The sequence below is a fragment of the Mustelus asterias genome, chromosome 8, assembly GCF_964213995.1.
Source record: "Mustelus asterias chromosome 8, sMusAst1.hap1.1, whole genome shotgun sequence".
Classification (NCBI taxonomy): Eukaryota; Metazoa; Chordata; class Chondrichthyes; order Carcharhiniformes; family Triakidae; genus Mustelus; species Mustelus asterias.
In genome coordinates, this window is record NC_135808.1 from 97,973,572 (window position 1) to 97,991,015 (window position 17,444).

At 40.2% G+C, this 17,444-nt stretch overlaps 1 protein-coding gene across 1 annotated transcript in view; it reads right to left on the minus strand.

Moving 5' to 3' along the window:
• The window catches only part of faf1 (Fas (TNFRSF6) associated factor 1), a 305,741-nt gene that overhangs the window by 281,065 nt on the left and 7,232 nt on the right, over nt 1–17,444 (minus strand). Inside the window, exons 3-4 of the mRNA XM_078218550.1 lie at nt 4,537–4,583; nt 2,623–2,828 (exon numbers count right to left, since the gene is read on the minus strand). Coding sequence (XP_078074676.1) covers nt 2,623–2,828; nt 4,537–4,583 — 253 coding nt within the window. The remainder of the gene's footprint in view (nt 1–2,622; nt 2,829–4,536; nt 4,584–17,444) is intronic.

A 17,444-nucleotide genomic window follows, 5' to 3' on the forward strand; every position in this document is an offset into this window, starting at 1 on the left:
CCCATTTATCTCAAACAGCCTATTAAGATGGACTATGTCTACATCTTCGTTATTTTAAATTAGAAAAAAAGCTGACTGAAGTTTTGGGAGTAAAAAAATTGCTGGCCTCGCATTATCTTTTCTACCTCATTCAAACCTCGACTCCCAAAGGCTATTGCACATTCACCTATCTCTTCCATTCTGATTGACCTATATTGGCTCCTTGTCTTCTGACACATTGAATTTTAAATCTTCATCCTCAAACTTTCATGGCCTTGTCCTACCCTATTACTGCAATTTCCTCTGGGCATAATTTCTTTCCCACAGATTTCGGCTCTCCATCCAATTTTTATTATCCCCTGCCCCTCTTCTCACAGTGCTTCAAAATATTCAGCTATCCACTCTCCATGTGTTTAATTGCCTTTAAAGTCAGAGTTTAAATGCGGATTAATTTACAAAGTTGCCTAACTCATCAGTTAAGTTAGGTGAGGGAGCTTGAAGTGGAAAGTGTGTGTCAGTTGCATTTATTCTGTAACAAAGTATTATTCTGTGAGTGATAGAGCTCCTGATTTAATGAAACACCAATTCATTTACTCTGGCATTGTGGAAGGGAAATCAAGACTAATTTGATTCCAGTGAAATGGAGTGAAAGGGTAGAACAATTGGACTGAAATGAAATAGTAATTCATGCCCCATTTTGAAGGGAGACATTTTTGTTAATATATTTTTTGTGGAAAACAGGATAGGAAGCCTGAACAAAAAAATACCTGCACCAACAGACGTCTCAAAATGCTTCACAGCCCATGAGATACTTGTGAAACGTAGTCCCTGCAGGAAATATGGCAGCCAATTTTCCACATCGCAAACTCCCACAAACATCAATGTGACAATAACAAAATAACCTGGTTTTGTGATAATGATTGAGGGATAAATATTGTCCAGGACACCAGGGATAACTCATTTAATTCTCAATTTGCTTGACCCTATGTCAATTTACACGTGGCTCAAGATTATTACCTTTGAGATTCTGTATTTTAATTTAGACACTAACTCTTCAAACTCTCTCAGCAGAATATTATTCCTAGTTCTAGCTACATCATGATAAAATGTCTTGATAAACAATGAGCAGCATATGATCTTCCTAGTCCATAATTACCATGTGATTTTATACAAATATAGTAGACTAGAACTACATTGTGCAATAGATTCTTGCAATTAATTAAATCCCTTGCCAAAACGTTACAATTCAGCCCTCCAACTGATAAGCACTTAGAACCATTGAACCACAGAAATGATACAATGCAGAAAGAGGCCATTTAGCCCTTCATGTCTGCAACAGCTGAAAAGAGGAGAAAAATAGAACTTGCTACTCATTTTAATCCCAGTTTCCAACACCTGATCCATAGCCTTGCAGATTCCAACACTTCAAAATGTAGATCCAGGTACTTTTTAAAATGAGTTGAGCGTTTCAGCCTCAACCACCGACTTTGGGAGTGAATTTCAGATACCCACCAACCACGGAGTGAAAACATTTTTCCTCATGTCCCTTCGACCATCCTTCTACCAAGCACCTTAAATCCATGCCCCCTGGTAATTGACCTCTCCACTAGGGGAAACAAGTTTGTCCTGCCTAACTGTCTAGGCCCCTCAATTTCGTACACCTCAGTTTTACGGAAAACAACCGTAAATATTTGAGAATGGGAGGGGGAAAAAGGGAAGATGTGTGTGTGTGTGTCACTAACCAATAAAGAACAAAAGGTAAAATATGAACTCAATTCATAAACATATGTGATATTAAGAATATGTAATTTTATTATTCATATGTTTTAGGAATTTAACTTTTACTTATAAATTATCTTTTTTTCGACCCCAGCATTAAAACATCTGCAGATCTTCCCAACTCTGAACACATGCTTAAATCTTTCTGGTGCAGACTCTATGGGCCAGATTGCCTATTTCTGCACTGTAGGGATTCTATAGTTCCATTAAGTTACGCTCAATGAAAAGCTTCAAATATTGCTAGGTTTACAAAAGTGATTTGGGGATAAATTCAGACTTTTAAAAAGAAATAGTGCAGGTCTAATATCCAATATCCAGCATCCTCAGGATCGAGACTGTGGCAGATTTCAGATTATTCACCAAATCAGAGAGCAGGCAGGTGATTAAAATAAGGATTTTAACTTTCAAGTTTCTGAACTGGTCCAAGGTTGCTCCATCTTTGTTTCTGAGCTTAGCAATCCCTCCTGGTCATGTGTCTTAACCCGTGAGATATTCCCAATGAGGCAGGTTCCTTGTATTTAGTTCCCATATTTAGTATCCAGGCTTCAGAGAGTGAGGACACAAAAAAATACTGCTCAACGATTGCAATGATTTCAAGCATGCGATTCATGTAAGCACCAACATAACTATATATTGTATTTCAAAAAATTTACAATTATTCATTTATTCTCTATTTATCCTGTTCCATGGGTTGAGAGAAAGATGTCCGAATTTTGGACAATTCCAGTTTTCAAACAGCTGGATTTGGGGTACCTGTATCAGAGCCGGGGTGGTGGTGGTAGGAAGGTACATGTAACATTTTGTGTCAGTTTAACCACACCTATATTATTTCAAGAATCATACCAACCGTGTTTAAAATCTTACCAACTGTGTTGGTGTCTTCAACTACCACTTCCACGTTTCTGTCACGGTATTCCACTCTGAAATTTAGCATTCTTGGTTGTCTTTCTACAATTGGCCTAGATGGTACTATGGGGCAGAAAGCTGGGGAACTGGAAGAGGAGGAGGAAGAAGGTTGGCTGGTGGGACCATATACTGGATCCTGTGATGCTTCACCACTAACAAACTCACTGCAAACAAAGTAAAAGACATTTCAAACATAAATTATGTTAATAAAACAGGTTAAGATTTCTACAGTATAACAGCTATGAGAATTTATCCTAATCCATAGAACTATCACTGGTTTATTTCCATTGTAAATAGCAGCTTTTGTAATAAGTTCTCTCCACAATATGTATTACAAACATTTGCATCTCAATACATATTTTTCATTTAAATTACTTTTGAGTAGCCAGGTGCAATGCTGGTCAGAGCATCAACATACTGTAAAGTGGTAAAAGCAGGATTTTGTACCCACAATTCTGATTACAGGTTTCCAACCCTAATTAGTGGTGATTTCTTTTCAAATTATTAATTATAAACTACAAGATACCATAGGATCCCTTCGTGAATAAAAACGTCATGAAAATAGCATGGAATAAATCAAATCTTTTGCTATAAATGCATAACTATTTGCACATTTAAGCACAGGGGCTTAGACACCTTCACAATAAATTTCAAGTTACGAATCAAGATTAATTTCCTCTACTTTATCATTTTCACCAAGTAAGCAAGCACAAAGATAGCGGCTCATGACTTAGAACAGGTCAAGATAAGAACACAAGCTTGGAAATTTGCTAAGTGAGGGAATTTTAAGGGTTAATCTCTAAAATGTAGGCAAGTTTGCATTTGGTAACAATTTACAATTTTAATTTCAATTCAAGTTTCTGTCAGTCTTAGTCAGAGGCAGCTACAGTTAGTTAATTAGGTAGCAAGTTCAGTAATCACCTGGGTTTTCAGATTCTAAAAAAAGTTACTAATCTCTACTGAGATCAACCAGATGATTAACTCTCTGCCTTTGGCCTCCTTCAGTGCTCCAATGAAGTTCAAGTTCAAGGAATCTTTCAATTTGACACTTAAATTGTGTGCAATAATTTCAGACCATAATCTCTATTCCCATTTTGTTTCCTCTTTCTTTGAAAGTTTTGGGTTTTACTTTTATTTAACTCCAGATTTTGGACAGCAGCTAATCATCATTCTGCCATTCACACCTCCTCTCGACATCTTTTATTTCATCACTTGTCCCATTACCACTTCTTTTGGCCTTGGACTACCAATGCTTTTTGTCATTTAATCTCTCCTGTTTTCTACCCTATCACAAATTCATTCCTTCCCTGCCTCCTTTCACTTGCTTAAAACCCATTACATTTCTAACTTTTCCCAGTTCTAATGAAAGGTCTTCAACCTGAAGTGTGAACTCTGTTTCTCTCTCTGCCTAGCCCGCTGCTGTTTCCTGCATTTCTGGGTTTTAATCACAAATATAAATATATATCAAACCAGCATTTATAGCAGAACAATGTAGAGAAATGTTAAAGAGAATATTTAAATAGAAATAATCTGTTGTTTGGAAAACACAAGATTCAAAGGCTCTTGGTGAAAGTTGCTTAGAAGCAGAATCTTAGAAACCCTACAGTACAGAAAGAGGCCATTCGGCCCATCGAGTCTGCACCGACCACAATCCCACCCAGGCCCTACCACCATATCCCTACATATTTACCCACTACTCCCTCTAACCTACGGACACTAAGGGCAATTTTAGCATGGCCAATCAACCTAACCCACACATCTTTGGACTTTCATTTTCTAAGTCAAAGGTAATTTTTTTTAAAAAACTGTTGCACTTTAATATCTTCAAAATTTGTACCAGAGCTCTTAATGAACAAAGGAAAGGTAACTTACCTCTGTAAAATGCCATTCTCTTGTGGAATTATTCCATTAATAGCCGCCTGCAAATAAAAGGTTAAAATGTCAAAACACTATCATGATCATTGGATTTGGCTGAATAAAACTATAGAATGTGTGTCCATTCCAGTGGCGAATAATGACCAAGTGATAAGAGTTTTGGCAGTTGTCCCCATTTCTCCCATTGTTATGATCAGGAAATTCTATCCTTCTGTCACCATTTATTGGAGAGAACACATAACTACTGCTATTAGGCCATAAAAATGTTCCAACCAGACTTGCAGGTACAAATGGATTTATGGAATTTTACATCACAGTTAGGTTTTTCAGTTTATCATGCCTACATAACACTCTGAAATCAAACTGTCAACTTAGATCATTTCTCTGCCCTTTTAATTGTCTTTTTCCAACAATTATCCATTTAATCTCTGAAAGCTATTAATACTTATGTAGTCATCAATGTTACTTGAAGCAGATTCACCCGTACAACTTTTTTCATGAAACAATTCTCCTAAACTTTGCTTGCAGTTTTTGGGTTACCAACTCATTGATCATTCTGACTAATCAGTCAAGAAGTTAAGACCAATGGAATATTTCATTGTTCAACTAATTAATAAAATGGATAGCTTTCTAGGCTCTGCTTCAAAACATTTGAAACAACACAAGTTTACATGAATGCACATATTGCACTATTTATTTCGATCAGCTTAAATTTCCACATACAAAATACAACAATTTTCTTAGTCAGCAATTGCTATCTCTTTGCATACATAGTGCATAACCACTTTCCTTCCCTCATTCTGATATGTACACTGTATGTGACACTGCCAGTCATTCTCCCATTCTGTGTATTGCACATGCATCTCCTGCTCTCTTGCTGCATGCAATAGGAAAACAGAAAAAGCAGGAACTTTAGCCCCTCGAACGAGTCCCACCATTCAATGAGATCATGGTTGATCTGCAACCTAACTCCATATACCCGCTTTCATCCATATCCTTCAATACCTTTGGATAGCAAAAATCTATTAGTTAATTCATCAAGCATCATATTGGGGAAATTATGTCAGAAAACAGAGGCGAGTTCCAAATTTCAAACACATTTTGAATGTATAAGTGCTTCCTAATTTCACTCAAAAACTCTTGCTCTAATTCTTTTTTAAAAGGCTCATCCTCGCCTCCCCAATCAGCAATTTCGTTCTCACCCCGCCCCCCACCCCACCCTCCCCATCAGTTCCTCTTCCCATCTTAAAAATTGAAATCATTAGACCTTCTAAATTCTAGGAGTACAACCCTAGTTTACATAACCTCTCCTTGAATTTGACCCTTGGGGCCTAGGTATAATTCTGTGTTACATTCTCTTCAATGTCAATATATCCTTCCGAAGGTGTGGTGCCCAGAGTAGCTAAGAGTTCTCTAGATGTGGTCTAAAAAGGGATATGTGTAACTGAAGCAAGGCTTCTATCCTGCTGTATTCTAGCTCTCTAGATATAAAGGCCAGTGTTCCATTCATCTCTCTAATTATTATCTATACTCATATATAAATTGGTAAAATGTCATGAACAAGTCACTTTGGACCTCCAGTGATTCTAGCTTTGTACCATTTACAAATTGCACTATTCTATTATGAGGTCCCATTCACTTAATCTTTTAGTATCTCTTCGTAATTTTGTGCTGTTATTAACACTGCTTACAATCCTGCCTGTGCCATCGTTGTAGTTTCCTATATGGCCTTTGCATGTGCACTCTTCATCATATTGGGGAATGGTGACAGAAAAGAGGTAGTTTTAAGTAATTTATATTTGTGGGTATTAAAAATAAGGCCTTTAATAAATTAATTTTGTGATTTCTATATTTGAAAGGGTTAATGACTTCAGTTTGGATTAGATGCATGCATGATAATGAGGGTTTAAACATGAAAGCAAACAGGGCTCAAAGGAAAATTAGATTATTAAACAAAGAACAAAGAACAGTACAGCACAGGAAACAGGCCCTTCGGCCCTCCAAGCCTGTGCCGCTCCTTGGTCCAACGAGACCAATCGTTTGTATCCCTCCATTTCCAGGCTGCTCATGTGACTATCCAGGTAAGTCTTAAACGATGTCAGCGTGCCCGCCTCCACCACCCTACTTGGCAGCGCATTCCAGGCCCCCACCACCCTCTGTGTAAAAAACGTCCCTCTGATATCTGAGTTATACTTCGCCCCTCTCAGCTTGAGCCTGTGACCCCTCGTGATTGTCACCTCCGACCTGGGAAAAAGCTTCCCACTGTTCACCCTATCTATACCCTTCATAATCTTGTACACCTCTATTAGATCTCCCCTCATTCTCCGTCTTTCCAAGGAGAACAACCCCAGTCTACCCAATCTCTCCTCATAGCTAAGACCCTCCATACCAGGCAACATCCTGGTAAACCTTCTCTGCACTCTCTCTAACGCCTCCACGTCCTTCTGGTAGTGCGGCGACCAGAACTGGACGCAGTACTCCAAATGTGGCCTAACCAGCGTTCTATACAGCTGCATCATCAGACTCAAGCTTTTATACTCTATACCCCGTCCTATAAAGGCAAGCATACCATATGCCTTCTTCACCACCTTCTCCACCTGTGTTGCCACCTTCAAGGATTTGTGGACTTGCACACCTAGGTCCCTCTGTGTTTCTATCCTCCTGATGACTCTGCCATTTATTGTATAACTCCTCCCTACATTATTTCTTCCAAAATGCATCACTTCGCATTTATCCGGATTAAACTCCATCTGCCACCTCTCCACCCAATTTTCCAGCCTATTTATATCCTGCTGTATTGCCCGACAATGCTCTTCGCTATCCGCAAGTCCAGCCATCTTCGTGTCATCCGCAAACTTGCTGATTACACCAGTTACACCTTCTTCCAAATCATTTATATATATCACAAATAGCAGAGGTCCCAGTACAGAGCCCTGCGGAACACCACTGGTCACAGACCTCCAGCCGGAAAAAGACCCTTCGACCACTACCCTCTGTCTCCTATGGCCAAGCCAGTTCTCCACCCATCTAGCCACTTCTCCTTGTATCCCATGAGCCTTAACCTTCTTAACCAACCTGCCATGTGGGACTTTGTCAAATGCCTTACTGAAATCCATATAGACGACATCCACGGCCCTTCCTTCATCAACCGTTTTTGTCACTTCCTCAAAAAACTCCACCAAATTTGTAATGCACGACCTCCCTCTTACAAAACCATGCTATCTGTTACTAATGAGATTGTTCCGTTCTAAATGCACATACATCCTGTCTCTAAGAATCCTCTCCAACAACTTCCCTACCACGGACGTCAAGCTCACCGGCCTATAATTTCCTGGGTTATCCCTGCTACCCTTCTTAAACAACGGGACCACATTCGCTATCCTCCAATCCTCAGGGACCTCACCCGTGTCCAAAGAAGCAACAAAGATTTCCGTCAGAGGCCCAGCAATTTCATCTCTCGTCTCCCTGAGCAGTCGAGGATAGATGCCATCAGGCCCTGGGGCTTTGTCAGTTTTAATGTTCCCTAAAAAACCTAACACTTCCTCTCTTGTAATGGAGATTTTCTCTAACGGGTCAACACCTCCCTCCGAGACACTCCCGGTTAACACGCCCCTCTCCTTCGTGAATACCGATGCAAAGTATTCATTTAGGATCTCCCCTATTCCCTTGGGTTCTAAGCATAATTCCCCTCCTTTGTCCCCGAGAGGTCCGATTTTCTCCCTGACAACTCTTTTGTTCCTAACGTATGAATAGAATGCCTTAGGATTCTCCTTAATCCTGCCTGCCAAGAATATCTCGTGACCTCTTTTTGCCCTTCTAACTCCCCGTTTGAGTTCTTTCCTACTCTCTCTGTATTCCTCCAGAGCTCCATCTGTTGCTTAGCAACCGGGGCCAACCTAGGATAGAACTTTTGAGTTCGTAGTAAGTTAGGGCTAGGAGAAGTTGGACAGGACAAGGGGGCTGCAGGGAGCAGATAAGGCTTTATAAGGCTCTGATCAGACTACATTTGGAACACTGAGCAATTTTGGGCCCTGTATCCAAGGATGGATGTACTTGCTGGCAGAGGGTTCAGAGGAAGTTCACGAGAATGATCCTGGGAATGAAAAGCTTGACATATGAGAGCTCTGGGTCTGTACTCAATGGAGTTTAGAAGGATGAGGGGGTATCTCATTGAAACTTACACAATACTGAAAGGCCTGGATAGCATGGTCGTAGGGAAGCTGTTTCCTTTAGTAGGCAAGGCAAGGATCCAAGGACACAGTCTCAGAGTAAAGGAGGACTTTCTTCAGCCGGAGAGTGGTGAATTGTTGGAATTCATTACCACAGAAGGCTGTGGCAGCCAGGTCATTGAGTGTATTTAAGACAGAGATAGATAGGTTCGCGAACGGTAAAGGGATCAAAGTTTACGGAGGAAAAACGAGAGAATGGGGTTAAGAAGCTTATCAGCCATGATTGAATGATGGAGCAGACTTAATGGACCGAATGGCCTGATTCTGCTCCTATATCTTATAGTCTATCCCAAAACAAAGTCCCAGACACCAGGGAGGTTGGACAAAAGTATGGAAGTCCCTTGTCAGAAATGGGAGAATTCAGAATGGGGAACAAAGAAATGGCTGAGGAACTAAATCCGCACTTCTGTCTTCACCAAGGAAGACATGAACAATGTACCAGAAGTTCTGAGACTAACAAGTTTTAGTAAGGAGCTGAAGGAAATCAGTATTAATAAAGAAATGGTTTGGGGAAATTAATGGGATTGAAGATGGATAAATCTCCAGGGCCAGATAATCTTCATCCACGAATACTTAAGGAAGTTGCACTGGAAATAGTAGATCCATTGGTGGTCATTTTCCAAAGTTCTTTGAACTCTGGACTGGCACCTACAGATTGGAGGGTAGCTAATGTAAGCCCGCTATTCAAGAAGGAAGGTGGAAAGAAAACAGGGAACTATAGACCAATTATAGACCGCAAGAAGCTACAAAGGATTGTGAACAAAGCCCAGTCCATCACACAAACCAGCCTCCCATCCACTGGCTCTGTCTATATTTCACGCTACCTCAGAAAAGCAGCCAGCATAATCAAGGGCCCCACGCACCCCAGACATTCTCTCTTCCACCTTCTGCCGTCAGGAAAAAGATACAAAAGTCTGAGGTCACATACCAACTGACTCAAGAACAGCTTCTTCCCTGCTGCCATCAGATTTTTGAATGGACCTACCTTATATTAAGTTGATCTTTCTCTACACCCTAGCTATGACTGTAACACTACACTCTGCACCCTCTCCTTTCCTTCTCTATGAACAGAATGCTTTGTCTTTTTAGTATGCAAGAATCAATACTTTTCACTGTATACCAATACATGTGACAATAATAAATCAAATCAAAATCAAAACCAATGAGCCTAACGTCAGTATTGGAAGTTGCTAGCGTCCATTATCAAGAATTTCATCGCTCAGCATTTGGAAAGCAGTGGTATAATCAGACAAAGTCAACATGGATTTACAAAGGGGAAATCATGCTGGACTAATCTATTGGAATTCTTTGAGGATGTAATTGGTAGAGCTGACCAAGGAAACCGGTAAATGTGGTTTATTTAGACTTTCAACAAGATCTACATAGCAGACTACTATGTAAAGTTAAAGCACATGGGATTGCAGGTAGTGTCTTGAGATGGATAGAAAGCTAAAAGTGGGCATAAATGGGTCTTTTTCTGATTGGCAGGCAGTGACTTGTGGGATACCAACTGCTCACATTATATCTTAATGATTTAAAGAGGGAACTGAATGTGTTACCTCCAAATTTGCAGATGGTACAAAATTGGGTGGGAAGGTGAGCAGTGAGGGAGATGCAGAGATGCTTTCGCGTGATTGGGACAGGCTGAGTGAATGAGCATATGTGGATAAATGTGAGGTTATCCACTTTGGTAGTAATAAGGCGGCAGATTATTATTTGAATGGGTGTAAACTGAGAGAGGTGGATACTTAACGAGATCTTTATGTCCTCGTGTATCAGTCACTGAAAGTAAGTGCACAAGTACAGCAGGCAGTAAAGAAAGCAAATGGTATAATGGCCTTCCTATCAAGAGGATTTGAGTATAGAAATAGGGGCGTTTTACTGCAATTGTACAGGGCATTGGTGAAGCCACATCTGGAGCAGCGTATGCAGTTTTAGTGTCCTTATCTGAGAAAGGATGATCTTGCTATCGAGGGAGTACAGCAAAGGTTTGCCAGGCTGATTCCTGGGATGGCTGGACTGCCAAATGAGAGGCTAAGTCAGTTAGGAATATATTCATTGGAGTTCAAGAAGAGTAAGAGGGGATTTCATAGTGTTCTCAACGGTGAGGGAGTCAGAACTGGGGGTCATAATTTGAAGGCAAGGGGTAAACCTTTTAGGACAATGAGGAAAAATTTCTTTACAGAGTGGTGAATCTGTGGAATTCACTACCATAGAAAGTAGTTGATGCCAAAATGTTGTGTGATTTCAAGAAGAAATTAGATATAGGCTTTTGGGGTTAAAGGGATCAAGGATATGGGGGGTGCGGGGAGGGCGGAAATCAGGATATTAAATTTGATGATCAGCTATGATCAAAATGAACAACAGAGCAGGCTCGAGGGGCCAAATGTCCTACTCCTACTTCTACTTCTATTTTCTATGTTTCTACATTAATACAACCTGTGAAGTAGAAGTGTTCTATTGGCTGGGTACCAGAGAGATTATGTAGAAGCTTGAGTGCCCGTGGCAATCCAAGGCAGAGGAATAACAAAAGGAGAGAATGAAATCCTGGAAGTGGGCCTTTGGTGAAGGCATCTGTGAGAAAGAGTTGTTTGGGTGCAGATTCCAAAGCGTGTTCTTTGAGCGTGGGGTTTGGAAACAGTTGTGTGGAAGTCCAGAGTTCCAGTAAGACCTTTTAGCTCACAGTGTGACAAGTACCTGGGGGATTTGATGAGAAATCCACAAAAGAAGTTGTATTGGGTGGCACCTGTCACTTGGTTTCAGAATGAGATATGTGGTTGATCACATTTCATCTACTGGTTTACATGGACTAGGTACTTACTGAGAACATGAGAACACAAGATATATTTTGTAACCTGTGCAATCCTTATAAATCTTTATATATCTGTAAAGGTATAGTTGGGGTAAAGCAGTAATGTATAAAACTTAAAGGTTTTATTCCTTTGCTGAAAGTTAAATCAGCAGTCCTGCAACTCTGTTCATCCATGTCCCTAAACAAAAAGTAAAAGTTACGATCTATTGAGCCAGGGTTCCATTCTGAGATCTGACTGTCCAGTAGTATCAGCTGGGATTGTAACAGTGACATAATGTGCAATTCATTTCTAGTACATTCTCTCTCACTGGCATGTATGGCTGTCATGTGACAAGTGGAGTGTCACAGGGATCAATTACTTACAATCTATATCAATGACATGGACGAAGGGACCAGATGTATGGTTGCTAAATTTGCTGATGACACAAAGATAGGTAGGAAAGTAAGTTGTGAAGAGGACAGCTGGAGTCTGCAAAGGGACAAAGGTAGGTTCAGTGAGTGGACAAAACATTGGCAGGTGGTATATAATATGGGAAAGGTGAGCTTGTCCACTTTGAAAGGAAGAATAAAAAAGGAGCATATTATTTAAATGGAGAGAGATCACAGAACTCTACCTTAGAGGGACCTGGAGCTTCCACATACATGAAACACAAAAATTTAGTATGTAGGTATAGCAAGTGATTAGGAAAGCCAACAGATATTGTTGTTTATTATAAGAGGAATGTCATCTAAAAGTAGGGATGATTTTCTACAATTGCAAAGGGTGTTGGCGACATCACAAGTGCTCAAGTACTTTCTCTCAGTTATTGTATGGTACATGATCTCTTGTGGGTCAGTCACATACCGTCTCCCTGCTTAGCTTTCTTTCTTGTGGCTTCATGTGTTCATTTGTTTTTCAGCTGTGCCGAATGCATGTACAATTGCTCTCACTCGCATAGGGTGCGCATGTGTATCTGGGTGACTTGCATACAATCAGCTGCTTGCAATTTTCAGCTGTTGCTTGTTTGTTTGTTCACACAGTCCATAAAGGTCTTCTGTTTGACACACTTTCTAATTCATGTATTATCATGTAGGGACGACATGGTGGCACAGTGGTTAGCACTACTGTCTCACAGTGCCTAGCACTACTGCCTCACAGCGCCAGGGACCTGGGTTCGATTCCCGGCTTGGGTCACTGTCTGTACATTCTCCCCATATCTGCGTGGGTTTCCTCTGGGTGCTCCGGTTTCCTCCCACAGTCTGAAAGACATGCTCTTTAGGTGCATTGGCCATGCTAAATTCTCCCTCAGTGTACCCGGAGTGTGGCGACTAGGGGACTTTCATTGCATTATTAATGTAAGCCTACTTGTGGCACTAATAATAAATTTTAAAAAGTATCAATTGCTCTCTCTTCCTTTAGTGCATGCATTGCTTCATGATTTGTGTTTTCACAATGTCTGCACAACCTTTGCACACCTGAGCCTAATCACAACAAACCAGGGACTATAAAATGCAGAAAACACACCATGTAACTTGCTAAGTTGGCTTTTGCACAGTCATGACTAAAGCACAATGATAACTCCAACGCAGCAAGAATGGACAGGCAAGGGACAACCAGCCAATGAACAAGAAAACAATATACAAAGGGAAAGGAAGACAAAAACAGCAAGAGGAAGAATCAGGGCAGAAGAATAGATAAATGGGAGACCAACTAACGTTCAGTAAAATTCTGGAATATATCATCTGGAACCTTCCAAATAGTACCAAACAAACTATTTTAAATTGAATGAGTTAGCAGGTTGCATTCCTGTGTAGCACAGCGGCATAGCGTATTGTGCTCCCACACTAAATCACAGAACAACAAAACTTGGTCATAAGCTCTCCTTCTCAGCTGAGCCAGCAGACAGAGTAGAGGCCAGGTTAATAGTCCCCCACAATGTGGAGAATATGAATGTGGCCTAGGCAAACATGTACTAAGCAGAGGCATTTTTCTGCCGAAGATTTTGTTTTTCCATCAATGCAGGATAAGTTTATAAAGACTATTTAAATTCATTGTAATTTTAGACATACTAAATGTTTGTCATTAAACCACTTCATTTCACTCCGTCACACAATTTCTATCTCTTATATTCTCGCTGTATTATGTAATGCTTCCAACTTTCTCAGTTGCACTCTGTCAAGGTGTTACAATAAAGTGTGGTATCTCTGCATCTAAAATATTGAAGAAAAAACATGGCAAATTTCTATGCAGGTCCGATTCTCCTGTAAACAATAGAGAGGTATAACAGAGTTACACTTGAATAAGAGTATTGCATTTCAAAAAATTGTCTTAACAAACAGCTGAATTCAAATTAGCTAATGCTAAATCCAACTAGCTTTAGCTTTCAATTTTTCCAAGTTACTCTATGTTTTTCTTTAAACATAACTCCACTTCCATATTTCATAGAATGATACAGCATTGGAGGCCAACTTTTGGCACATTGCACTTGTTCTGAGATAGAGACAGTGAAGAATCCCACTTCACATATCCTACAACTATTTTCCCCTTCAAGTCTCCAATCATAAGGCACAACATTCTTAGTCATAACAATGCACTGCTAAAAAAAGTTTCCTCATGTCATCTGTTTTTTTGGCCAATCAGCTTAAATCTGTGTACTCTGGTCACCGACCCTTCTATCACTAGGAACAGGTTCTTCTTACTCTGTTAAAACTATTTAATATTTTGAACACTCTTCAATCTCCCATTAAACTTCCCTGCCCCAAGAAAAACAACCCAGCTTCGCCAGTCTTTTTACATCATTCAAGTCCTCATCCCTGGCAGCATTCTAAAAAATATTTTCTGTACCCTCTCCATGGTCTTGATAACAGCGAGCAACTCACTTCCTGACTCTGCGAAATCTATCCATTATATACAAGGCAGAAGGCAGGAAGGTGACGGAATATTCTTCACTTGACTGGTTGAGTGCAACTCCAACAACATTCAAGAAGTTCCACACCATCCAAAACAAATCAGCCCACTTGATTGGTACCTTCTCAACCATTTTAAACATTCACTCGCTCCCTCCACTATTGACACACAGTGACAGCAGTGAGCAACTCACCAATCCGCCTCTGACATCACCTTCCAAACCTGCAACCTCTCCCACCTAGAACAGACCTGGGTAAACTATAGCTCGCAGGAATTTCCGATATATCCCAGGACTGCTCTTGGCACCTGGCTGATCAGCATTAGGAACTGTGAAAGCAAATGAACTTCAAGGGAAGTATTTCACAGCCAATGGAAGTACTTCCAGTAAGTTGAGGCTGGTAAAATATCAGTGGTCAGTCAGATGGTGCTTTCTTGGGGAGTTCAGCCGAACAATTGCATGTGCAGCAGCAATGAATACAAGGTAAATGTATATTCAAGATTATTACAGTTTTGATTTGCTTTTTGGTTTTGCAATGCAGGCAGAGTAATTTCAGCTTATTTCACTTAGGTTTCAATACTCCATATGAAAATTCAAAACGCATCTCATTACAGAGTTTTGTTACCACCAGAAGCAGCATGGGACCACCACTATTCCCCCTCCATGCCACGCATCATCCTGACTTGCACCTATATTATCCTTCCTACACTGTCGCGAGGTCAAAGCTCAAAAGAACTCAAAACCTGAAACTCTCTCAACATCACTGTGGGCTCTGACAAAGGGTCATCAAGACTCAAAACATTGGCTCTATTCTCACTCCACAGATGCTGTCAGACCTGCTGAGTTTCTCATCATTTTTTGTTTTTGTTTCAGATTCCAGCATCTGCAGTACTTTGCCTTTATCAGTGTGGGTGTACTTATAGCACGTGGACTGCAGCAGTTCAAGGCAGCTCACCACAATTACCAAGGGCACTTTGGTATGGGCAAAAGTTGTTGGTCCTGGGAACAAAGGCATATCCCATGAAGGAATAAAAACAACTCCTTTCTAAAGTACAATGCCCAAATGAGGTCTAACCAATCTTTTGTAAAATCTTTAACGTTCAAAGACTATTTCCTCGGGTGGATGGAGCTATTACAAGGGGGCATAACTATAGGGTTCGTGGTGGGAGATACAGGAAGGATATCAGAGGTAGGTTCTTTACGCAGAGAGTGGTTGGGGTGTGGAATGGACTGCCTGCAGTGATAGTGGAGTCAGACACTTTAGGAACATTTAAGCAGTTATTGGATAGGCACATGGAGCACACCAGGATGATAGGGAGTGGGATAGCTTGATCTTGGTTTCAGATAAAGCTCGGCACAACATCGTGGGCCGAAGGGCCTGTCCTCTGCTGTACTGTTCTATGTTCTATGTAACACAATTTTGTTGCTTTTTATACTCTTCACCTTTATTAATGCCAGAATTGTGTATGCCTTTTTGTTTAAATGTCTTCCCTAACTTGTCATGCCATCTTTGTGTACATATACCCCAGGATCTCTATTCCTGCACTTCACTTTAAAATTGTAGCATTTAGTTTATATTGCCTTTTATTCTTATCAAAATGAATTGAATTTGTTGAATTTAATCTGGACTGCGTCTGTCTATTTCATCAAATTATGCCCTCCCCTGCTTTATTCTCATTGATTATGCAAACGTCCAAATTATGCCAGGTCATTAATATAAATTTAAAAAGCCGCAATTCCAAGACCTCGGGAACACAGAGTGTACTTTGCTCCACTCCGAAAAAAATCATTCACCACTACTCTCTACCTTCTGACCTTAATCCAATTTTGTATCAATGCCACCACTGTTCCTTTAACCCCACAAGCTTTAATTTTGCTTACAGGTTTATAGTGTGGTAACTTTGTCAAATATCTTCACAAAGTCCAGAATCACAGCATCAACCATTTCCATTACTTCTTTAAAAACTTAGGTTAGTCAATTGCTTGCCTTTTCACAAATCCTAACTTTCCAAGCAACACTTAATTTCGCCCCAAATTGTTGCCAGTAGAAAGTCTGCCCCCACCAACATTCGGTAGACTGACTTGTAATTGGCAAGTTTATCATTCTTCCTTTTATTTGAGATTTAATATTTGCAATCTACTTGTCCTCTGACACCACCCACATTATCCAAGGAAGATTGCACCCAAACCTTCTGGAATTTCCACCCTTACTTCCCTGAATAACTAAGGATGCATCCCACCCAAGCCAGGTGACTTTTCTACTTTAAAAAGGCAGGCAATGTTTAAACAGCTTTTTGTTTAATGTTTTTATTCTATCTAATATCATGTTACTGCTACATTAACAGCATCCTCTTCTCCAAGACAGAGGTCAAGTACTTATTTAGTACCTCAGCCATGCCCTCTGCTTCCTATCTTTTCAGTCTCTGATCAGCCCCACCTTTCGACTATTTTTATGTAGGCAAAAGGCATTTGAATTCCTTTTTGTGTTACCCATTCATTTATTTCCTCACTTTCAGCCATTGAACTCAAAGTATAAAGATCTTGGTTACACAGCCCTCTGTTCAAACATATTATTCCATGACACAAAGCTATATTAACAGTCCCAGATAGATTACAAGCATGGCTTAAACATTATATTCACAATGAATAATGTATTCTTAAGGATAGGTATGGTAAAATAAGCTCTATTCCAAGGAAGGCCTGCATTATGTCGCTGTCTGAGAGGTGCTCAATATTGGATTTAGGTTTCAGAGTTTCTTTGATCAATTTTGAAAGAGTACCGAGTGCAAAATTTATTTTTCAAAAAGATTTTGTCAGAGTTATGTAATGTCTACCTCAACAAGATGGGTTCAGACTTAAATTTCAGGTATGTGTTGAACTGGACAAGCTCAGGTGGGAGTATGTGGGAGGCTTTACAACTGTTCTGTGTCACTGGGCTATGAAGGAGAAAAGGAGAGCACACAAATGTATGGAAGGCAG